The sequence below is a fragment of the Lutra lutra genome, chromosome 6, assembly GCF_902655055.1.
Source record: "Lutra lutra chromosome 6, mLutLut1.2, whole genome shotgun sequence".
In the NCBI taxonomy this organism is placed as follows: domain Eukaryota; kingdom Metazoa; phylum Chordata; class Mammalia; order Carnivora; family Mustelidae; genus Lutra; species Lutra lutra.
The window spans coordinates 37,036,524-37,061,472 of record NC_062283.1 but is presented as its reverse complement, the minus strand read 5'-3'; the positions used below and the strand labels follow the sequence as shown (position 1 = coordinate 37,061,472).

General features: G+C 39.2%; 1 protein-coding gene across 1 annotated transcript in view; it reads left to right on the top strand.

The window, feature by feature from the left end:
* The window catches only part of MTO1 (mitochondrial tRNA translation optimization 1), a 30,904-nt gene extending 6,655 nt beyond the window's left edge, over positions 1–24,249 (top strand). The window contains exons 2-12 of the mRNA XM_047732951.1: positions 2,515–2,714; positions 2,798–2,915; positions 9,732–10,021; positions 12,657–12,769; positions 12,857–13,047; positions 13,282–13,412; positions 14,990–15,194; positions 15,274–15,445; positions 19,830–19,948; positions 22,337–22,497; positions 23,987–24,249. Coding sequence (XP_047588907.1) covers positions 2,515–2,714; positions 2,798–2,915; positions 9,732–10,021; positions 12,657–12,769; positions 12,857–13,047; positions 13,282–13,412; positions 14,990–15,194; positions 15,274–15,445; positions 19,830–19,948; positions 22,337–22,497; positions 23,987–24,148 — 1,862 coding nt within the window. The 3' untranslated portion in view covers positions 24,149–24,249. The remainder of the gene's footprint in view (positions 1–2,514; positions 2,715–2,797; positions 2,916–9,731; positions 10,022–12,656; positions 12,770–12,856; positions 13,048–13,281; positions 13,413–14,989; positions 15,195–15,273; positions 15,446–19,829; positions 19,949–22,336; positions 22,498–23,986) is intronic.
* The last annotated feature ends 700 nt before the right edge of the window (positions 24,250–24,949 follow it).

The following is a 24,949-nucleotide window of genomic DNA, read 5'->3' as shown; positions in this document are numbered from 1 at the left end:
ACTCGTAGGACTACTTATGTCAATAATAATATTTTACATGTTTGAGAAAGTCATAAAATTTTTAAATGTTGCCATGGAAAATTATTTATGATTAAAAATTTTTTAAGCCAATTCAAAGAAATTATGTGATTTTTGAAAAAGTGAAAATCAGAAGCAGAGAGTATTATACACTGATAAATATTTTACACTGGGAAATAAAACAATTATTAGTAAATGTTACTCATTGCTTATTCTGTGCCAGATACTGTGCCACTTGCTTTGTGTACACTCTCATTTGCAAATAACAAATCCTTATTATTTAATTAATTTAAACAAAAAGGAGAATTTATTTTTATAAATTTATTTACTTTTTTGAGAGAGAAAGAGAGAAAGTGAATGGGAGAAGGGACAGAGGAAGAGAGAGAATCTCAAGCAGACTCCCTACTGAGCACAGAGCCTGATAGTGGGGTTTAGTCTCACGACCCTGAGATCATGACCTGAGCCGAAATCAAGCTTAACCAGCTGAGCCACCCAGGTGCCCCCAGAATTTATTTATTTATTTACTTTTTAAAAGATTTTATTTATTTATTTGACAGACAGAGATCACAAGTAGGCACAGAGGCAGGCGGCGGGGGGGGGGGGGATGCAGGCTCCCCGCTGAGCAGAGAGCCCCATGTGGGGCTCGATCCCAGGACCCTGGGATCATGACCTGAGCCGAAGGCAGAGGCTTTAACCCACTAAGTCACCCAGGTGCCCCAAGAATTTATTTTTTTAATAAGAAATTTGCAGGTAGATTACTTTTAAGGTTGGTTAATTCAGCAACTCACAATGTCCAAGAATTCATTCCTTCCATATCTCCATTGTGCCATTCAGGCTAGCTATCCTCGTGATTAGAAAATGGCTATATAATAGTTCCAGGTGTCACATCCAGACATGACAACTTTCAGCCTAAGAAGGGTGGTTTTTTTTTTTCCTCCTTGTATCTCTTTAAAGAGGAAAACAATTCATTACTACAGACCCTCTCCCCGATAGGTCACCTCTCATGACTTATTTCCCATTCCTCATCCAGAGAGTGGCAAGTGGAAACAGGATTACCATGATTACTTAGATCAATGAAGATTTATTCCTACTGAGCTTAGATAACACTCCCTGAACACAAACCTTATTGGGGAGTGTTTACCTAAATAAAATTATGATTCTGTATCAAAGGAAGGGGGTGGGGCATAAGCTGCTGCAGTTATCATTCCTGTTTTTATAGTAGGGGAAATGAGTTAGAGAAAATTAAATAACTTGCCAAAATGACAGACCTTGTAAGTGGTAGATCTAAGAATTGAGCCAGATCCCTTTCACTTGCTCCTAATCACAACATGATTCAGCCTCCTTATGGAGACTGTAAAAACTTGCAGAGGGTTTGATGATGACTATAGTGGACCTACAGATGTTGACATATCCCTTTCCTATCCTTCCACCGCCCATAAAAACCTTTGAGGTAACCACATGAGTTAGACCTTCAAATAAGACTAGGGGAATTGGGGGCACCTGGGTGGCTCAGTGGGTTAAGCCTCTGCCTTTGGTCATGGTCTCAGGGTCCTGGGATCGAGCCCCGTATTGGGCTCTCTGCTCAGCAGGGAGCCTGCTTCCCCTCTCTCTCTGCCTGCCTCTCTGCCTACTTGTGATCTCTCTCTTTCGAATAAATAAATAAAACCTTTAAGAAAAAAAAAGACTAGGGGAATTTAAGAAGAAGGTATAAAATATGGTTTCTACTTTCAGGAAGCTTATAATTTAATTATTTTTACAAAATAAGCAAAAAGAAAACAGCAGATGGCATTTATGGAAGACATAATCAGTCTGAATCAGTGTCAGGAAACTTATGCGTGATTTGGGGAAGGTTTCATGAAGTAAAGATTTCAAAGCCACATTTTAAAGGAAAAGGCAACCTAATAAACCAGTAAAAATATTTGTCAAGGAAAAGATTCAAAAGAAACTACAGTCAGTGGTTTATCTTCCAAGATGCCCTGAATGACTCTTGCATCCCATTGGGATTTTCTAATTTTGTATTGTATGAGATGATTCTGATCACTTGTACAGACATTTCCCTATTAAACACTCACTACGGGGATCCCTAGGTGGCTCAGTCAGATGGGTGTCCACCTTTAGTTCGGGTCGTGATCCCAGGGTCCTGGGATCGAGTTCCGCATCGGGGTCCCTGCTCAGCGGGGAATCTGTTTCTCCCTCTGCCTGAAGCTCCCCCTGCTTGTGCTCTCTCTCTGACAAATAAATTTTTAAAAATCTTTTTTAAGGGGCACCTGGGTGGTTCAGTGGGTTAAAGCCTCTGCCTTCAGCTCAGGTCATGATCCCAGGGTCCTGGGATCAAGCCCCGCATGGGGGGGGGTGTCTCTGCTCAGCGGGGAGCCTGCTTCCTCCTCTCTCTCTGCCTGTCAAATTTAAAAAGAAAAATCTTTTTTAAAAAATAAAATATAAATACTCACTACATGCAGGATGCTCATATATTTATTTTATGTCTGTTCTCTTTAGGTCAGATGTCCTGTAATCCTTCCTTTGGTGGCATTGGCAAGGGGCATTTAATGAGGGAAGTTGATGCCCTGGATGGCCTGTGTTGTCGAATCTGTGACCAATCTGGTGTACATTACAAAGTATTAAACCGGCGTAAGGGACCAGCTGTTTGGGGTCTGAGAGCTCAGATTGATAGGAAACTCTATAAGCAGAACATGCAGGTAAGGATGGGACAGGGAAAAAAAGGGGGAGACTATAGTGATTACTTAACTGTTAGGTTTCAATCTGTGTTCTCTTTTGACAGAAAGAAATCCTAAATACACCACTGCTTACTGTTCAGGAGGGAGCTGTAGAAGACCTTATTCTTACAGAACCAGAGCCTGAGCACACTGGGAAATGCCGTGTCAGTGGCGTGGTTTTAGGTGTGTGCGGGTTATAGATGATAATAACACTATCAGACTCTGTGTGAAAAATTAATTTGAGAGCAGAACGTGGAGATGTTTTGCTTATTCTAGGAAATTGTGTTTTCTCCTCATGGAAAAGGAAGACTGCATAAAAAATTATTTTCTTTTTTGTTAACATATAATGTATTACTTGTTTCAGGGGTACGCGTCTGTGATGCATCAGTCTTACACAATTCACAGCACTCAGCATAGCACATACCCTCCCCAATGTCCACCACCCCACCACCCCAACCCTCCCACCCTCCTCTCCTCCAGCAACCCTCAGTTTGTTTCCTGAGATTGAGAGTCTCTTGTGGTTTGTCTCCCTCTCTGGTTTCATCTTGTTTCATTTTTTCCTCTCTTCCCCCATGATCCTCTGCCTTATTTCTCAAATTCTACGTATCAGCGAGATCATATAATAATTATCTTTCTCTGATTGACTTATTTCACTTAGCATAATACCCTCTGGTTCCATCCATGTTGTTGCAGATGGCAAGATTTCTTTTTTTTTTTGATGGCTGCCTAATATTCCATTGTGTATATATACACCACATCTTCTTTATCCATTTCTCTGATGGACATCTAGGCTCTTTCCATAGTTTGGCTATTGTGGACATTGCTGCTATAAACACTCGGTGCACGTGCCCCTTCGGATCACTACATTTGTATCTTTAGGGTAAATACCCAGTAATGCGATTGTTGGGTCATAAGGTGGCTCTATTTTCAACTTTTTGAGGACCTTCTGTACTGTTTTCTTTCCGGAGTGGTTGCACCAGCTTGCATTCCCACCAACAGTGGAGGAGGGTTCCCCTTTCTCCGCATCCTCGCCAGCATCTGTCATTTCCTGACTTGTTAATTTTAGCCATTCTGACTGGTACGATGTGGTAACTCACTGGTTTTGATTTGTATTTCCATGATGCTGAGTGATGTTGAACACTTTTTCATGTGTCTGTTGGCCATTTGGATGTCTTCTTTGCAGAAATGTCTGTTCATGTCTAAAAATTATTTTCCTCCTTTCACCTTTTTTTTTTTTTTAAGATTTTATTTATTTATTTGACAGAGATCGCAAGTAGGCAGAGAGGCAGGCAGAGAGAGAGGAGGAAGCAGGCTCCTTGCTGAGCAGAGAGCCCAATGTGGGGCTCGATCCCAGAACCCTGAGATCACGACCCGAGCCGAAGGCAGAGGCTTTAACCCACTGAGCCACCCAGGTGCCTCTCCTCCTTTCATCTTGATAGTCATGAAGCTCAGTCAAATTCTGGGCTCATTTATACCATCTTAGTGTAGTACTCTATAACCTGCTTTATAGCCTACATCTTAGTATAGTACTTTATAACCTACATAACCTACATAAAATGTGCATTGCCAGGGTGCCTGGGTGGCTCAGTCATTAAGTGTCTGCCTTCGGCTCAGGTCATGGTCCCAGGGTCCTGGGATGGAGCCCCATATTGGGCTCCCTGCTCAGTGGGAGGCCTGCTTCTCCCTCTCCCACTACCCCTGCTTGTGTTCCCTCTCTCACTGTGTCTCTATCAAATAAATAAAATCTTTTAAAAAAAAATGTGCTTTTCTTCCTGGTCCTTCTTTTGTAATTTTTACTTTTCCTGGTCCTGACTTTAAGTTTTTTAAATTTATATATATTATATTTTATTATGCAATATAGTTTATTTTATACAATGTATTTTTTTTTTATTTAAAGGAGTTATGGATGGACTTTTTTATGGAGGGGGAGGGGCATAGGGAGATACAGAGAAAGAATCTTTTTTTTTTTTTTTTTTTTTTTTTTTTGTCAGAGAGAGAGGGAGAGCGAGCGAGCACAGGCAGACAGAATGGCAGGCAGAGGCAGAGGGAGAAGCAGGCTCCTGCCGAGCAAGGAGCCCGATGCGGGACTCGATCCCAGGACGCTGGGATCATGACCTGAGCCGAAGGCAGCTGCTTAACCAACTGAGCCACCCAGGCGTCCCGAGAGAGAAAGAATCTTAAACTGGCTCCATGCCCGGTGCAGAGCCTGACGTGGGACTTGATCTCACAACCCTAGGATCATGACCTGAGCCAGAATCAAGATACAGACACTTAACCAACTGAGCCACCCAAGTGCCCCATGAATTAATGTTTTAATCAAAATAATATAAGCACATAAGTTTTACAAAAGTCAAATAGAAGTTAAAAGTTTTTATGAAAAACAGTTATCTCTGTTATCTCCCTTTACAGACTTAAGCACTTCAGTTTCACTTCTGATATGTACTTACATATTTCTAAATAGTGTGCTTATACTTGTACTGCCTAAATTATCAGTATTAGACGTTATCTATTAATTTTTTTATAGTAGCTCTCTTTAATCCCTTACTTTCCTTCTCTCTGTTCTAATGTATTTATGCTACAAATTTTGACTGATAGTATTTATATTGTTATAATTATATTGTTATGTATTATGATTAAATATAGTTCACTGCATGGGGCACCAGGGTAACTCAGTCATTAAGCATTTGCCCTCAGCTCGGGTCATGATCCCAGGGTCCTGGGATCGAGCCCGGCTTCAGGCTCCCTGCTTGTTGGGAAGCCTGCTTCTTCCTCTCCCTCTGCCCCTGCTTGTGTTCCCTCTCTCGCTGTGTCTCTCTCTGTCAAATAAATAAATAAAATCATAAAAAAAAAAACTTGTTCACTGCAGATCCACATAGTGTGTTATGTTTTTTCCTTTCATATACCTCTTTGCTTTGCCTTGGGTTAATATTTGCTTTCTCTCTCTCTCTCTGCCTGCCTCTCTGCCTACTTGTGATCTCTGTCTGTCAAATAAATAAATAAAATCTTAAAAAAAAAAAAAATGGCGCCTGGGTGGCTCAGTGGGTTGAAGCCTCTGCCTTCAGCTCAGGTCATGATTCCAGGGTCCTGGGCTCAAGTCCCACATCGGACTCTCTGCTCAGCGGGGAGCCTGCTTCCTCCTGTCTCTCTCTCTCTCTCTCTCTCTGCCTGCCTCTCTGCCTACTTGTGATCTCTGTCTGTCAAATAAATAAATAAAATCTTTTTAAAAAAATTTAAAAATATATTTGCTTTTTTTTTTTTTTTTTAACAGATTATTTATTTATTTATTTATTTGATAGGCAGAGATCACAAGTAGACAGAGAGGCAGGCAAGGGTAGGGGGAGCAGGCTCCCTGCTGAGAAGAGAGCATGATGCGGGGCTTGATCCCAGGACCCTGGGATCATGACCTGAGCTGAAGGCAGCGGCTTAACCCACTGAGCCCCCCAGGCGCCCCTGCTTTATTTTTTATTTGCTTATTTTACTTATGGACTTGTTCAGCTTTTTCATTAGGAAAAAAACCAGTCATTTTGTCAGTGGTCAAGTAATCTGCCAATTCTGTTTTTTTCTTTGATACTTCCCACCCAGAGACATCAACTTCCTCAGTCCTCCGACCCATGCTCTACTGAGGACAATTGCTCTCTAAGCCTTCTGCACAGATGCTATTTTGAGCCTTTCTTTTACTACCTTGTGTTACATCATCCCATGTTTCTTGAGACTTCAGTGTGTTTCTTTCTTATTTCCTCCTTTTGCTGGAGCACATCTTCCAGTAGTTTCCTCAAAAAAGAGGCAAGGAAGGAAGTTTTTTTTGTGTTTAAGCATATCTGAAAATGTCTCCCTTTAGACTTGACTCTTAATTTGTCTGAGAATAGAGTTTTAGTTAAATTTTTTTCTAAGAATTTTAACAGTCTTGTTCCATTATCTTTTAGCTTCAGTTTTGCTATTAAAAAGCAGTGCATATTGGTGCACTTGGTTGGCTCAGTTGGAACATGCGGTTCTTGATCTTGTGGTTTTGAGTTTGAGCCCTATATTGGGTATAGAGATTGCTTAAAAATAAAATCTTTAGGGGGCGCCTGGGTAGCTTGGATGGTTAAGCTTAAGTCTGCCTTCATCTTGGGTCACAATTCTGGGGTCCTGGGATCGAGCCGTGCATCAGGTTCCCTGCTCAGTGGGAAGCCTGCTTCTCCCTCACCCTCTGCTGCTCCCTCTCCATGGTCTTTCACTCTCTGTGTCAAATAAATAAATAAAATCTAAAATAAATAAAATCTATAAACAAAAAATTTAAAAAAAATAAATAAGATAAAATAAAATCTTTAAACAAAACAGATGAATGTGTATGGTGGGGGTAAGGAGAGAAGGAAACAACCACAAGAGACTCTTAACCATAGAGTACAGACTGAGGGTTAGATAGAGGCAGGTGTGTGGGGGATGGGCTAGATGGGTGATGGGTATTAAAGATGAGCACTGGGTATTGTATGCAAGTGAAGAATCACGAATTCTACTCCTGAAACTAATATTGCACCTGTATGTTAACTAAAATTTACATTAAGTTTCTTTTTTAATCAGTATGGACTAGAAGAAAAAAAATAAAATCTTTTAAAAAGAAAAAAAGCTTGGGTGGCTCAGTTGGCTAAGTGTCTGACTCTTGATCTCAGCTCCGGCCTTGATCTCAGGATTGTGAGTTCAAGCCCCACACTGGGCTCCATGCTGGGTGTGGAGCCTACTAAAAAACAAACAAATAAAAACGACAATAAAGAAAAGCTCAATGCATATTTACATTTTTTTGTATATGAAAGGCTTTTTGCTTTTAAAAGCTGGGTTCTTGAATTTGTCTTTGGTGTTCTGGAATTTTAAAGTAGTGTCCCTTAGTCTGCTGTTTGTTCATTCATTATGGTGAGATACTAAGTGTTTCCTTTTAATCTGGAAATCTGTCCTGGATCTGTATATTTTCTTCTATTATTTCTCCATGCTTTCTTTCTATAACTCCTATCCCTTTCTGGGTTAGTCTTCTGGGCTTCTTCTAATTTTACTTTTTGTCATTCCCCCCCTCCAAGATTTTACTTATTTATTTATTTGTCAGAGAGAGGGAGAGAGAGTGCACAAGCAGGCAGAGTGGTAGGCAGAGGCAGAGAGAGAAGCAGGTTCCCTGCTGAGCAAGGAGCCCAATTCGGGACTCTTTTCTTTTTTTTTTTTTAAGATTTTATTTATTTGATAGACAGAGATCACAAATAGACAGAGAAGCAGGCAGAGAGAGAGAAGGAAGCAGGCTCCCTGCCAAGCAGAGAGCCCGACGTGGGGCTCGATCCCAGGACCCCATGATCATGACCTGAGCTGAAGGCAGAGGCTTAACCCACTGAGCCACCCAGGCGCCCCTCAGGACTCTTTCTTGAGGAGCATCTTGGTAGGAGCATCTAGCCTGGGCCTAGAGAGGTCTGCAGACCTGGATCCAAGGCTTGGCTCTGATGTTGGGGTGTTCTGGGTGCTGCAGAAAACTGACTCGGGGGAGCCTGCGTGGCTCAGTTGGTTGATCGACTGCCTTTGGCTCAGGTCATGGGTCCTGGGTTCGAGCCCTGCATGGGGCTCCCTGCTCAGTGGGGAGCCTGCTTCTCCCTCTTTGTCCTGCTTCTTGTGCTGTCTCTTTCCCTGTCAAAATCTTAAAAAAAAAAAAAAAATTTTTATTTTTAAAGATTTTTATTTATTTATTTATTTGACAGAGAGAGATCACAAGCAGACAGAGAGGCAGGCAGAGAGAGAGAGAGGGAAGCAGGCTTCCTGCTGAGCAGAGAGCCCGATGTGGGACTCGATCCCAGGACCCTGAGATCACGACCCGAGCCGAAGGCAGCGGCCCAACCCACTGAGCCACCCAGGCGCCCTTTAAAAAAATTTTTAATGCTATTTTTTTATCTTGTTTATATTTTATAGGCACAACAATACAATGTTTTATTGTGGCAAAATGTACATAACATAAAATTTGTCATTTTGCCATTTTTAAATGTACAATTCAGTACCATTAAGTACATTCACAATGTTGCGCAACTGTTAGTACCGCCCATTTCCAGAACTACTTGATCATCCTAAACTGAAACTCTGTACCCACTAAACAGTAACTCCCCATTACCCAAAGAATAAGCCCAACATTTTCCTATAAGATAGGAACACAAAACGCTTATATATAGATTTAACTATTTCTCTCATTTTCAGCCTCCTTTGTTCCTACATTCCTCAGTTCTCATTCTCAGTTCTCCAGTTTGCAAGCTTTGCAGAGCAAATTATTTCATTTTCATTGGTACGTTCTCCTCAGATTCTTGAGTTGTATCCTTCTCACCTCTGCTGGGTTAGTTATTGCTCTTTCATCTGCTCTCTGTCTTATGAAAATATTTTGAAAGTTCTCATCTTTTGACAAGTTCTTTCCCATTAGTTGTCCTTTTGGGTTTATACCTTTTTTTTTGCCCCTTTATTTCATTTTCTTGGCGTTTTAGGAGATAGAAAAAAATCATGTGAGGTAGTCTGTCATATTTAACCAGGAGTCTAAAATTAATTTTAAAAATTAACTGAGACTAGGGGCGCCTGGGTGGCTCAGTGGGGTAAGCCGCAGCCGTCGGCTCAGGTCATGATCTCAGGGTCCTGGGATCGAGTCCCGCATCGGGCTCTCTGCTCGGCAGGGAGCCTGCTTCCCTCCCCCTCTCTGCCTGCCTCTCTGTCTACTTGTGATCTCTCTCTGTCAAATAAATAAATAAAATCTTTTAAAAAAAAATTAACTGAGACTAACTTTTCAGTACTGATTTGATTTTAGGAGGATGTGAACTAGTTTTTATATGTTATTATGTTCTCTCTCCCAGCTGTCTTGGATTCTTGGTATTAATAACATATAGCCTTCTTACTCATTTAAAATTCTTTTTCAAGTTTCTAAAGACACATTTTCTCTTTAGTTCTCATGTAAAATAGGCACATTTCAATTAGATCCATGATAACAGGTCACAGTTTTTACTCTTTCTTATCCTTTAGCGGATGGAAGCACAGTACATGCAGAGAGTGTGGTTCTGACTACCGGCACGTTCCTGAGAGGCGTGATTGTAATTGGATTGGAGACGCATCCGGCAGGGCGTTTAGGGGATCAGCCTTCCATAGGGCTGGCTCAGACTCTGGAGAAGTTGGGGTTTGTGGTGGGAAGATTGAAGACTGGGACTCCACCCCGAATTGCCAAAGAGTCCATTAATTTCAGCATTCTAAACAAGCAGACACCAGATAATCCATCCATACCATTCAGTTTTATCAATGAGACAGTGTGGATTAAGGTAAGATAATTTACGAAAACTTGACTTTACAGGTGACTGCGGGTGTTCACAACAGAATGTAGCCTAACCCTCCCTCCATCCCTCTTTTCCTCCCTTCTTTCCTTCCTTCTCTCTTCTTCCCTTCCTCCCTTCATTCCTTCACAAGTCACCTTACATTCCTGTTGCTTAGGGTCCCAAAATAGAATCTTTAAAAGGATTAGCTAATTTGGCTAATTGGGTGTTTCCCTGTAAGTTTTTTTTTAAATATATCTATGTATTTATTTATCAAATATGTGTTTTATATGAGTCAAATCACATTTTAAATTCAGAATAATGCATAATAAATCTTTCCACTTATTCAAAATTCATTTGGCTTTTTTATTTTAAGGACAATCAAATGATAATAGATTAAACATTTTCACTAGTCTAATTATAAAATAAACTGCCTTTCCAAGAATTTTTGAATTTGAATAATCTCATCCTGTGTATCATATTCTTCAGCATATTATTTCTTTTTTTTAATCATTTTTTTTAATTTATTTTCAGCATAACAGTATTCATTGTTTTTGTACCACACCCAGTGCTCCATGCAATCCGTGCCCTAATACCCACCACCTGGTTCCCCCAAACTCCCACCCCCCCACCTCTTCAAACCCTTCAGATTGTTTTTCAGAGTCCATAGTCTCTCATTGTTCACCTCCCCTTCCATTTCCCCCAACTCCCTTCCCCTAACTCCCCATGTCTTCCATGCTATTTGTTATGCTCCACAAATAAGTGAAACCATATGATAATTGACTCCCTGCTTGACTTAATTTCCCTGTAAGTTTTTAAATTTCATTACTTCAGTAATTTTGCCAATTTAAACTTTTTTGAAACAGTTTCAGACCTACATAAACATTGCAAGATCATTAAACAAACTCTTGTAAACCAATGAAGTTCACCGACTGTTAACATTTTACCATATTTATCTCTATATATAGAGATATACATATATATTTAATCTGTAAAAATGTAATATAGACATTTATCTTTATTCTTTTCTTTTTCCAGAACATTTGACTATAAGTTGTAGAGACCATGACCCTTTACTTCTACGTACTTGAGTATGGATTTCAACTAAGCACAGAGACATGCTCTTACATTACCTCATTGTAGTAATGAAATTTGGGGAGTTTAACGCTGATAGAATGCTGTTATCTAATATAAATATAGTTCATAGACAGATTTTGCTGATTGTCCCAATATTGTTCTTTACTAGCAACCTTTTTTTTTCCTATCCAGGAAAAAGTATAGCATTTAATTGTCATTTCTCTTTGATCTGGAACCATTATTCAGTCTTTCATGTCACTGGTATTTTGGAAGAGTACAGGCTACTTTTTTGCCTACCTTTGGAGTTATTAAAAAAAAAAAGGTATATTGTGTGTTTAGAAGATAGGACTAATAATTGGTGGTCCTAGTTTCTGGTGAGTGTTATCTTGATAAGTGGCTCCAAATAGTCTGCTGTCACGAGCAAGTCGCTTTTATATTCTTGCATTGGTAAAATGTAAATTGTGATGCTACTTCCTTAGTGTGTGTATTTTTAAACTGTTGATTATAAAATTTCAAGTTTATGGAAAGTAGAAAAAAATAGCATCACCCAGTTTCAAAAAGTAACATTTTCTGGCATTCCTGTTTCATCTTTTCTTAACACTTTCTCCTTGTGAAGTTTTTGTTTTTTGTTTTTCAAGATTTTATTTGCTTGTCAGAGAGAGAGAGAGAGAGCATGCATAAGCAGGGGAGCAGCAGGCAGAGGGAGAAGCAGGCTTCTCACTGAGCAGGGAGCCCAGTGCGGGACCCAATCCCAGGTTCCTGGGATCATGACCTGAGCTGAAGGCAGTTGTTCAACCTACTGAGCCACCGAGGCATCCTGACTTCTTGTGAAGTTTTAAAGCTACAGCCCCAAATATCACATCATTTCACTTATAAATACTTTGGTATAGGTCTTTAATAGATGAGAACTTTAAAAAAAAAAAAATAGCTACAATACCATTATCACACCCAGAAAATAAGGACGAAATAAGGACCACACATTGAGTTGGATGATATGCCTTATAACAACAGTTCTTTTTTTTTTTTTTTTTTTTTTTTTTTTGGACATTTATATGTGGAAGAAATGGAGTCATCTGTTCTCTAGAATTTCCCACATTCTAGATTTCTCCCTTCTGGTGCCTTAAATATTTTCTTCCATTTCTATATTTTCTGTAAACTGGTAGATCTAGAAGCTTTTTTTTTTTTAATTTTTAATTTTTTTTAAAGATTTTATTTATTTATTTGACAGATAGAGATCACAAGTAGACAGAGAGGCAGGCAGAGAGAGAGGAGGAAGCAGGCTCCCCGCTGAGCAGAGAGCCCGATCTGGGGCTCGATCCCAGGACCCTGGGATCATGACCTGAGCCGAAGGCAGAGGCTTTAACCCACTGAGCCACCCAGGCACCCCTAGAAGCTTTTTTAAATTTAGGTTCATCTTTTGGATTGTTTTTGGCAAGAATACTTAATTAGTAGTATCCAGCATTATGCATAGGTTTAAAAGTAAGTGCATATCATGTGTGTAATTTATTGAGTAAAAGGCAAACTAGTCAAGAAGCCAACATTGTTATAAATAGTTCCTATATTTTAGCCAGAAGATCAGCTGCCATGTTACTTGACTCACACCAACCCTAGAGTGGATGAGATTGTCCTTGAGAACCTTCACCTTAATAGTCACATTAAGGAGACTACAAGAGGACCCCGGTAAGAACAAAACATTACTTTAAGGAACGCTGTCAACCCTCTTTTGTTTGCTTCATTAAATTTTTAAATTTCATTGTCCTGCTCTAGATACTGCCCATCCATTGAATCAAAGGTTTTGCGTTTTCCAAACCGTCTACATCAGGTTTGGCTGGAACCTGAAGGAATGGATTCTGACCTCATCTACCCCCAAGGGTTATCTGTGACACTACCAGCTGAATTACAAGAGAAAATGATCACATGCATCAAAGGCTTGGAGAAAGCTAAAATGATTCAGCCAGGTAAAGAGAACCACAGCTGCCCTTCCATATGAGCTCAGCATTGCTTTAGCAGACAGTGAGGAGGTCTTCACTACACTCATAGGTGCCGAGAGCCTCAGAAGACAAAGCCCAACATCTATGCATTTAAAATATTCTCTGTTTTTCGAGAACATTTAATGACAGTCTTTGCATCTCTACTTTGAGATAAATCCAGCTTGAGTTTTACTTATTTTGTATCATTTATTTTTTGGTCAGGCTATGGTGTTCAGTATGATTATTTAGACCCCCGTCAGATCACCCCTTCTCTTGAGACTCATTTGGTGCAACGGCTCTTCTTCGCTGGCCAGATAAATGGCACTACTGGTTATGAGGAAGCTGCAGCTCAAGTAAGCAGTTGTTCAAATGTTATATAAACAGAAAAGGACTATTTAACTGGTGTTCCTCCTTTTAATTTCTGTTAAGATAGATCTTAACTACAACTCATAAATTGTAATGGAACTTACTTCTGTTTCAGGGTGTACAGGGATGGCTACTATATACAGTAGAATTTAAAAAACACTTGTGGTTTTTTTTATTTTTTTATTTGCATGTAGTTGACACACAATGTTATATTAGTTTCAAGTGTACAACTGAGTGATTTGACAAGTTTATGCTTTATGCTGTGTTCCCCACAAATGTAGCTGTTACATCCCTCTTACAGTATCTTTGACTGTATTCCTTATGCTTTGCTAAACACTTGTGGTTTTAATTCTCTTTTATGAGTTCCAAGGTCTGATATCATAGTTGATTAGATTTACTGTATTTTGAAATTTTTTAAAGGTTTTGTTTATTTATTTGCCAGAGAGAGAGAGCACACAAGCAGGGGTGAGAGGCAGGCAGAGGGAGAAGCAGATTCCTTGCCAAGCAAGGACCCTGGTGTGGGACTTGATCCCAGGACTCTGGGATCATAACTTGAGCCAAATGCAGACGCTCAACCAAATGAGACTCCCAGGCATCCCTATTTTGAAATTTTTTTGTAAAGATTTTATTTATTTATTTATTTATTTATTTGAGAGAATGAGAATGAGAGAGAGCATGAGAAGGGAAAAGTCAGAGGGAGAAGCAGACTCCCTGGTGAGGAGGGAGCCCATGCAGGCCTTGATCCTGGGACTCCAGGATCCTGATCTGAGGGAAAGGCAGTTGCTTAACCAACTGATCCACCTAGGCACCGTGAAAATTTTTTTTAAAGATTTTATTTTATTTTTTTTTTTAAAGATTTTATTTTATTTTATTTTTTTATTTTTTTATTTTTTTTTTTTGACAGAGAGAAATCACAAGTAGGCAGAGAGGCAGGCAGAGAGAGAGGAGGAAGCAGGCTCCCTGCTGAGCAGAAAGCCCGACGTGGGGCTTGAACCCAGGACCTGGGATCATGACCTGAGCCGAAGGCAGCGGCTTAACCCACTGAGCCACCCAGGCGCCCCTAAAGATTTTATTTTTAAGCTATCTCTACACCCAGTGTGGGGGCTCACACTTAATAACCCCAAGATCAAGAGTTGCATGCTCTACTGACTGAGCCAGCCAGGCTCCCCTGAAATTTTTTGAAAAAAAAAAAAAATAGTTCTTTCAACATAATTTTATTGCAAATTATCATATTCCTCTTAAGTGAGAAGTTATGTTATTTTTACTTGTAAGTGGGAAAAGGCTAGAAGAGTTCTATGGGTGGATTTAAAAAAATATATTAGCCCACCTAAAGCTTATCAGAAATGTTAAGTATTTTTGAAAACAGTGAAACATAGCATTCTAAAGTGGCACATTACCTGTATTCTGTTTTTGAATACATATCACATTTTCTCTGTCTATTATCTCTTCTGGGCAGTGCCTGCTTTCTTACTACCCGATGCTGTTTTTTCCGGGTAGTGTTCTGACTAGGGTAGCTCTTTGTTCAGTTCATAATGGCCTTTTAAACATTTCAGTCCTCTTGTAGGGTGTCATAGCTGGAATCAATGCAAGTCTTCGGGTCAAACGCAAGCCTCCTTTTGTCATCAGCCGAACAGAAGGCTACATAGGGGTCTTGATTGATGACCTCACCACTCTGGGTACCAATGAACCCTACCGCATGTTTACAAGCCGAGCAGAATTCCGTCTGTCACTGCGCCCTGATAATGCCGACAGCAGGCTCACGTTCCGAGGTAACTCTTCACTGGGTCCTACAACCAGGTTTACTTTTCCTTAAAACTTCTTATTATATTCTTTCCCCTCCTCTTCTAGGGTATAAGGAGGTTGGCTGTGTGTCCCAACAACGATATGAAAGAGCTTCTAGGATGAAGTCTTCTTTGGAAGAAGGCATTTCTGTGCTAAAATCCATTGAGTTTTCAAGTTCTAAATGGAAAAAATTAATTCCAGAGGCTTCTATAAGTATTGGTAAAAGTCTGCCTCTCAGGTATGTACTTTTAATGTAGACTTTTCTCGCTTTTTACAGAAAAGTAAGATTGTTTCAGAGTTATTACTTGCGGGTTCCCTTTTTATTTTTTTTTTGTTTTTGTTTTTTATTTTTTGGATTCCCCCTTTTTTTTTTTTTTAAGATTTATTTATTTATTTATTTATTTGACAGAGAAAGAAAGATCACAAGTAGGCAGAGAGGCAGGCAGAGAGAGGGGGAAGCAGGCTCCCCGCCCCGCTGAGCAGAGAGCCCAATGCAGGGCTCAATCCCAGGACTCCAAGATCATGACCTGAGCCGAAGGTAGAGGCTTACCCACTGAGCCACCCAGGCACCCTGCATTCCCCACTTTAAATGAATTTAGCTTACTCTTGGCTTCTTTTCTTTTTTTTTTTTTTTTTTGAAGATTTTATTTATTTATTTGACAGAGAGAGATCACAAGTAGGCAGAGAGAGAGAGAGGAGGAAGCAGGCTCCCAGCTGAGCAGAGAGCCCGATGCTGGACTCAATCCCATGACCCTGAGACCATGACCTGAGCCAAAGGCAGAGGCTTAACCCACTGAGCCACCCAGGCGCCCTTGGCTTCTTTTCAAAATCCTTTAGATGTAAGTCATCTCTTCATTCAGTATTAAAAATATATATGAGTCTAAATTATTTTTATTTTTTTATATAATATTTCTGAGGCTCCCATTGAGTTCTTCTGGCTTTCCTACAATTTAGAGGGTACAAACCAAGAAACACTGTTAATCAGCCTTCTTTTATAAGTATGGAGTAATTGCAAACCTCTTTTTTTTTTTAACTTATTTATTTTAGAAAGAGAGAGAGTACGCACATGTGAGAGTGGGGAGAGGCAAGGGGAGAGAATCTCAAGCAGATTCTGCACTGAGCATGAAGCCCAACTCAGGGCTCAATTTCACGACTTGAGATCATAACCTGAGCCTAAACGAAGAGTGAGACACCCTACTGACTGAGCCACAAAAGCCTATTTTAAACAGAGTATTTTTAATTCTGCGGACTTACTGGCAGATTTCCTTTCTACATGTTAGGGGTTTTTTGTCCTTGCTTTTATCATTCTGGTTATATGGTTTCTGAATCTAAAGGACATTAATTTAGAGCTTTTGCTTCATAGATACATTCCTAAGGACATTGTATAGTTCAAAATCTGCATATTTTACCACTCATTCTTTCCATTTAAAAAACTGTAACCTGATTTGGGTAGGGAGGTGCCCAGAAAAACATAAATCTAAAAACACTGTAGGGGCGCCTGGGTGGCTCAGTGGGTTAAAGCCTCTGCCTTCGGCTCAGGTCATGATCCCAGGGCCCTGGGATTGAGCCCCGCATCAGGCTCTCTGCTCCGTGGAGAGCCTGCTTCCTCCTCTCTCTCTGCCTGTCTCACTGCCTACTTGTGATCTCTATCTGTCAAAGAAATAAATAAAATATTAAAAAAAATAATAAAAACACTGTAGCTTAGAAGCTAATATGGTGGCATTAATCTTGGAGCTATGTCTCCAGTATATTTTCTTTTCTATTTTTCCTTTTTTTTTTTTTTTTTTCAAACACCGTTTTCCTTGTGAGGGATTTTTATGGACTTAAAGGTGTACCTATTTTAATGCTGCTTTTTATTATCTCTAATCTTGCTCTCTCCTTGACTAACAGCCTGGCATAATGAGTTCTTGTTTGACTTTATCTCATCATGGTGTCTTATCATTTGTGACTTCTATTCCCAAGTTTTCATTTTCACAGGAATTTCCCAAAGCACTGACACTACTGTTAGAGGATTTTAAGCACTTTTTTAATTATAGTAACAGTAAATGTTTAAGAACCTGCATTGTAGGGGCGCCTGGGTGGCTCAGTGGGTTGGGCCGCTGCCTTCGGCTCAGGTCATGATCTCGGGGTCCTGGGATCGAGCCCCGCGTCGGGCTCTCTGCTCAGCAGGGAGCCTGCTTCCCTTCCTCTCTCTCTGCCTGCCTCTCTGCCTGCTTGTGATCTCTCTCTGTCAAATAAATAAATAAAATCTTTAAAAAAAAAAAAAAAAAAGAACCTGCATTGTAGTCACCCAAACCAGGAAATCTTATTCATAGGAGCGACGGCCAAATTGACAAGTGAGGACAGTGGATATATTTACCAGCTAAGTAGCACTGGAAGATGACAGTAGTATATAGTTTGTAATCCACTCAATATTTCTGGTGTTTGTTTAAATTTAGGAAGGCTCACATTATTTTGGACTCTGTGCAAAGAACTTATAACATCATGTTTGTTTTGACAAATATTATACTATTTCAAATTTATATAAGTAGAATTTGCATTAAATGTGACTGATGTGTTACATTGCCAGCAGGGCACATGATTGTTTTTAACACAATCTAAAGTGCTAATCAGTGAATAAAAATATGAATGAAAAGGCTAGCAGCTTTTACCAAACTAATTTATTGCATTTACTGTGTACATGCCAGGCTCTGTGCCAAGTATCCACATGTTGAACCAGACTTTGAACAGGCATTTTAACAGAAGAAATAAATAAGTAACTGCATATACATTTCCTATCAGGATTATAGGGAAATAGACTGATGTGTTAGATTTTCTCTTGTGTTCTGTTGAGGTGTGCTAACTTGTCCTCTCTGTGCCAGAACTCTGAACTCTGAGACTCAGGCTTGATTCAAAGCAGGTCTTGAAGTTTGGACCTGTGAACAGATCCAAGGTTTGAAAATACATTTTTTTAAAAAAATTTTTAAGTTGGGGGCACCAGGGTGGCACAGTCATTAAACCTCTGCTTTCAGCTCAGGTCAGGATCCCAGGATCCTGGGACTGAGTCCCACATTGGGCTCCTTGTTCAGCGGGGAGTCTGTTTCTCCCTCTCCCCACCCCCACTCTGCTGTCTCTCTCTCCCCCAAATAAATAAGATCTTGAAAAAATATTTCTTTTTTAAGTTGTATGGTCAAGGGCTTTTCTTTGAGGTCATCACCATCCTGCTAGATTCCCAGAGAATGCTTTTTTGGTTAGTCAGTTGTGTTCCAGTATGTTCTGTAGTTTATTTCTTTTTAAGATTTTATTACCTGAATTCAGTATGAAAGGGATTAAATTGGCCAAAGGAGCACCAAGAACTTTGGATTAACAAGTGTCAATGAGTCAAGTTATTGCAAATCTCACCTGATCTACCTGTTAGCATTTATACTGAGGTATGTTCTCTTGGTGAGCCATGTAAGTTGCCTGGGAATTTTAGCAGTTGTCTCTATTCGCTGCATATATTGATTGTTTTCCTCTCCTCTTGCTTTGACTCAGGAGGCCTTAGTCTAACCAGAGTAGTGCAAGTTGAACTGAGAATTAGCTGCCTGAAGTTTCCAATCCGTAAAAATTAAAATGGAGATTATACTAAATTAAAAAATATCTGACTGGAAGAATACTTAGGAACCCTGACCATCATTTTCATCAGTTTGTTTTGCAGATATTTAAAACATTTAGGGAGGGGCCTCTCATTCTTACTTGGGGAATTCTGCAAAAGCAAGAAAGAGATCTGCAGCTGGTTTCGAGCATGCAAGAGGGTGACTCCTTCATGGGACATGGGGTTCAACATGACTTAGATGTAAATTCTTAGGGAATTCAAACCCTTGTTATCAGAGGATATTTTGTCCTTACAAGAAAGGGAGAGCAAAAGGTTGCATTACCTTTACCAACAACTTATTTCTCATGATAAAGGAAAGGAGTTGGGCGCCTGGGTGGCTCAGTGGGTTAAGCCGCTGCCTTCGGCTCAGGTCATGATCTCGGAGTCCTGGGATCGAGTCCCGCATCGGGCTCTCTGCTCAGCAGGGAGCCTGCTTCCTCCTGTCTCTCTGCCTGCCTCTCTGCCTGCTTGTGATCTCTCTCTGTCAAATAAATAAATAAAATCTTTTAAAAAAAAATAAAAAATAAAGGAAAGGAGTTGGGGAGAATTACAAACCAGTCTTATTGAGGTTCTCCTGTGTTGCAGATCTACTGCATTTGCTCACTGTGCTTGCAAAGAATTAGGAGTATATCTTTTTTTTTTTAATTTTATTTATTTATTTGACAGAGAGAGATCACAAGTAGGCCGAGAGGCAGGCAGAGAGAGAGGAAGGCAGAGAGAGGAAGGGAAGCAGGCTCCCCGCTGAGCAGAGAGCCCAATGCAGGGCTCGATCCCAGGACCCCGAGATCATGACCTGAGCCGAAGGCAGAGGCCCAACCCACTGAGCCACCCAGGTGCCCCAGGAGTATATCTTTTGATATTTGTGTTAATTCTGAGATTTGGCATTATTTCCAAGGAATTTTGTTCTTAATCTGGCTTATGTGATACAGACCCCTATGTTTTGTTCTGGGGTTTGTTTTTTTTTTTTTTTTTGGACCCCTATGCTAATGAAACTTTTGTGTATTTGCAGAGCTCTAGATGTTCTGAAGTATGAAGAAGTTGACATGAAGTTGTTAGCCAAGGCTGTTCCAGAGCCCTTGAAGAAGTACATTAAATGTAGAGAGCTAGCTGAAAGGCTGAAAATAGAAGGTAGAAAATAATTTTTTACTTAACATGCCTATATGTTCTATTTTCCATTTGTGCAAATTATGAATGGACAGCAGATTCAAGAAAGAGCTCTACGTTAAGAGGAGCCATTATTAGCATAGAAACAGCATAGTCTTGGGCTCTATGCTATTCAGAGTGGGGATCCCAGGCTAGCAGCATTGCAATACATGGGAGCTTGTTAGGAATACAGATTCTCATAGTCTACCTCAAACCCACTGAGTAAGCATCTGCATTTTAATAAGATCCCTAGGTAATTTGTGAGCACGTTCCAAGTTTGGGAAATGCTATAAGGTTTACCAAAAATAACCCCCCAAACCAAAAAAATACAAAACACATAACTTTTTTTCCCCTTAAACTTCCTTTTATATTTTCTCCATCCAATGTTCTACCAGTGAGAAAAATTATAGTCTTTGGCTTTAACAATATACTGGAATTATAATGGTATTTAACAATAACAAAACTATAATGTTATATTTAACAATATACTGGAATTTTAATGGTAGAATTACCATTAAAATACTTATTTTGTATCAGGCAAATCAGAGCTTGCCCCTGTACATTATAACATATATCGTGCTCTCATTTTTTCGGTCAGTGTACTGACCATCAAAACTACAGATGATTTTGTAGTTGTACTCTATTTTTCAAGTTTTTCATTGTGAAAAATTTCAGACATAAAAATACTGAGAATGATATCAGCTTTTTCATTGTAGTAGATGTTTTTTCCTGGGGTGACAAATTATTTGAGAAAAAGGCAGGGAACAGAAAGAGCTGGGGAGAAGGGTAGGAAAAGTTGGATAATGATGTACTGTTCAAATAGGAAAGGGCTTTAAATTCTGTGGAGACCAGCCAAGGTGGTAAGAATTCTGCATTCCTTCTAGCAATGGTATTTTCTTTCACTTCCAGAGATCTGTCACTTTGCTAAGCTTTGGCTCTACATATAGGATGACCCAATTGCTACCTGTCATCCCACCATGCAATTTAACAGAAGTCTAGAAACAAAGAGAAACTCACCAAAACTTTAGAATCATATTCCAAATGACCAGACACTATACTTACACTAATGTATAAGAAATAATGTTGACAGGGATGTCTGGGTGGCTCAGTTGGTTAGGTGTCTACCTTTGGCTCAGGTCATAATCCCAGGGTTCTGGGATCGAATCCCTAATCAGGCTCCTTGCTCAGTGGGGAGCCTGCTTCTCCCTCTGTCTGCTGCTCCCCCTGGTTGTGCTCGCTCTCTCTCTCTCTCTCTCTGACAAATAAATAAAATCTTTTTTAAAAAAAATAATGTTGACCTTTTATTTCAACATCATGATTGCTCTATTGAGTAAAAATTACTTACTCAACATTCAGGCTGTTATCATCTGGGAACAGGTGATTAAATTCTATATTTCATTTATTTAAAGACTTTTTAAAAATTTTCAAAGATTTTTAAAGATTTTTAAAATTCATTTATTTGAATAAATAAATTATCCAGAAACGGTAAGAAACTAGGCAGTGGGGATTATACAGACAGAGATCACATGTAAGCAGAGAGACAGGGGGTGCCCCTATATTTCACTTTTTTTAAGTTTATTTAAGTAATCTTTACACCCAGTGTGGAGCTCAAACTCACAACCCTGAGATCAAGAGTCACAGGCTGGGGGCGCCTGGGTGGCTCAGTGGGTTAAAGCCTATGCTTTCGGCTCGGGTCATGGTCCCAGGGTCTTGGGATCGAGCCCCATATCGGGCTCTCTGCTCAGCAGGGAGCCTGCTTCCTCCTCTCTCTCTGCCTGCCACTCTGCCTACTTGTGACCTCTGTCTGTCAAAAAAATAAAAATCTTAAAAAAAAAAAAAAAAAGTCACAGGCTGACTGAGCCAGCCAGATGCCCCTAAATTCTATATATATATATTTTTAATTATATATATATATTTTTTTTAATTTTATATCTATATTTTATTTTTTATAAATAGAAGGGAGAGGAAGAGAGCACAACCAGGGGGAGTGGGAAAGGAAGAAGCAGGCTCCCCACTAAGCAGGGAGTCCAACCCGGAGCTCGATTCCAGGACTCAGGGATCATGACCTGAGCCAAAGGCAGATGCTTAGCTAACTGAGCCATCCAGGTGCCCCATTTTTCCAGATTTTTGAAGTAAAAAGCACATGCGTTAAACTACCAAGCATAATGCTGTAGTTGGTATGCAAGATACTTCCTCTCATTTAGCCTCAATTTCCTCATCTACAAAAGGGAGCATTTATGCCATTTATCTCCTGGTATTAGGAAAAGTGTTATTTGACATACACAAAAGCTTTTATAAATTATAAAAAGCTATAAAAATACAAGTTATTAATATAGTCTGAATATGCTAATATAATTAATTCTGTTCACTCAGCCACTTATGAATCAGTGTTGTTCCATCAGCAACAACAAATAAAGGAAGTTCAGCAAGATGAAGCACTCCAGCTGCCAAAAGACCTAGATTATTTAACCCTCAGAGATGTGTCTTTGTCTTATGAAGTTCGAGAGAAGCTACAGTTCAGTCGCCCAGAAACGGTAAGAAACCAGGCAGTGGGGATTATACAGAGCCAATGCTTTAATTTTTTAAATGTGGATTTACAGTGGTCACATAATTAAGGTTTTATTTCATTATAAAAAATCTAACCTCTTATTTCATAATTATATCTCTTTGTATGATAGATATTGGGTTTGTTTTTGAGAGATAAAAAACTTATTCTAAATAAATAACTAGAAAAATTGAGTTAAAATTATTTAGTCCCAACTATGTGCTAAACCACAGTGCAAACTAGTATAAGGCATGACATAAAGGAACCCACATTAGTTAATACATGTGAGTGGTTTTCAAATCACCACTTGGATCCCTCCCTAGGAGTCCCATAGCATTGGCTTAGAAGCTACTAGGAAGAAGAGAGGAGCCTAAAAAAAGGTCCCTCACCCCATGCTTCTGTATAAGTGTGTATGTATGTGTGTCTGTAAATGTCTGTAAACTGAAAATTTTATGTATATATATGTTATGTATATGTTTTATATATATATGTATGTATACATATATGTGTTATATATTATATACTATATTATATAATATATAGTACTAGACTTCTCATAACAAATATTTAAAGACTGATAGGCTATATTTATTGATTCTGAGATGCACATTTAACATTTCTGCAACTGAACTGTATCTTAAAAATGGATGGTGTATCATAGTTTATTGGACAGTATTAAATGGGTGATTCATATAATAAAAGGCATTTAACAAAAATATAACCTCAAAATTTTTGGAAAAAAAATTATTTTTGAAGGGAAGAGTGATTCTGTCAATATATTACATGGTGTTCTTAGTGATAGTCATCATGGAAACTACATGGAAGCATGTAGGCCTTCCATTTTATAACTCTGTATATCCTATTCATTTTTAGTTATGTTTTTATGGATAGTCATAGGCTGCACTGCCCAATAGCTAAATGTGACCATTTACATTAGTTCAAGTTAAATAAAACTCAGAATTCAGCTCTTTAGTCATACTACCCATGTTTCAGGTACTCAGTAGCCACAATTCTGGAATACAAAATGCTCTGACAGATATTTGTGACAGACTCATTTGGTAGCTAAACCTGATCTGACCTGAACTGACATTATTTATACCACATAGAGTGAATATTCATACATTTCACTTTAAAAATACACCACAGAAGTATTCATGAGATTATAGGGCACTGCCCAACACACTGCTGAGGTTACATTAGTTTAATGAAAACAAAAACTAGGTAGTCTAACATCTATTAGTTATATGATCTTTGAGAAATTGCTTTAATTTCTCTGAGCCTCATTTTCCCTAATTTGTAAAATGAAGATATTAATAATTATCATATTCCCCTTATCTACTTTATAGTTATTTTGAAGATACATTAAGATAAGTTTTGAAAATATTTTATAAACTATAATATACAGATTGTTATTAGGAGCAAAATAGATTTGATTTGACATAGCTCACTTATGTTTCTCTTATGGTTTTAATTCTTAGATTGGGGCTGCTAGTCGTATACCTGGAGTGACACCTGCTGCCATCATCAATCTGCTTCGATTTGTGAAGACTTCTCAGCAAAAACAGATGGCTGTGCATGAATTGCCCCAAACTGATCAATCATTATGTGATACAGACAGACTTGAAGAGAGACAGTTATAGCTTTATATTCATAGATGACTTTTAAGTAGTACAAGAGTATAGATACGATATAAGAAGTATTTATATTTAGCACCTATTAAAATAAACTTACTAGGTTATTATGGATTTGTCACTAATTTATAAAGAGGGCAGAGATTATAACTGTGCTTTTTTATGTATCTGAGAAAAGTTATAGTCTTTATTAGGGACATCTGGGTGGCTCAGTTGGTTAAGGAACGGCCTTTGGCTCAGGTTATGATCCTGGAGTCCCAGGATCAAGTACCACATCAGGCTCCCTGCTTGGCGGGGATTCTGCTTCTCCCTCTGACCTCTCCCCTCTCTCTCTCTCTCTCTCATCCTCTCTCTCTCAAATAAATAAATAAAATCTTAAAAAAAATAGTCTTCATTAATCTACAGTGAGCCTATTAATGTAACTGCAGTGTTCATCAGAGAGATAATAGTGGACCCACAACTAAACCTGAAGAAAAATCTCAACTTCTCAAAATCTCATGACCTGAGCTGAAGGCAGACGCTTAATCGACTGAGCCACCCAGGCATCCCATGGCCATGATTTCTTAACACTAAAGACAAATCCATAGTAACTGACTAGTGTTTTCCTGTTTTTAAGTCAGAAGTGACAGAAAAACTGAAATGGTGCTGGCATTTATCTTCCTCTTCAGCACTTCGATTCTGTGTTGTCACAACATTTAGGGTGGGATGACTGCCTGGGTCCTTTGGCTGGCTGGTTCAGACATCTCAGCCTTTCTGTGTAGACTAGAGGATGAATACAGACAAGCAGACCAGAGAGCCTTGCTTATCCCT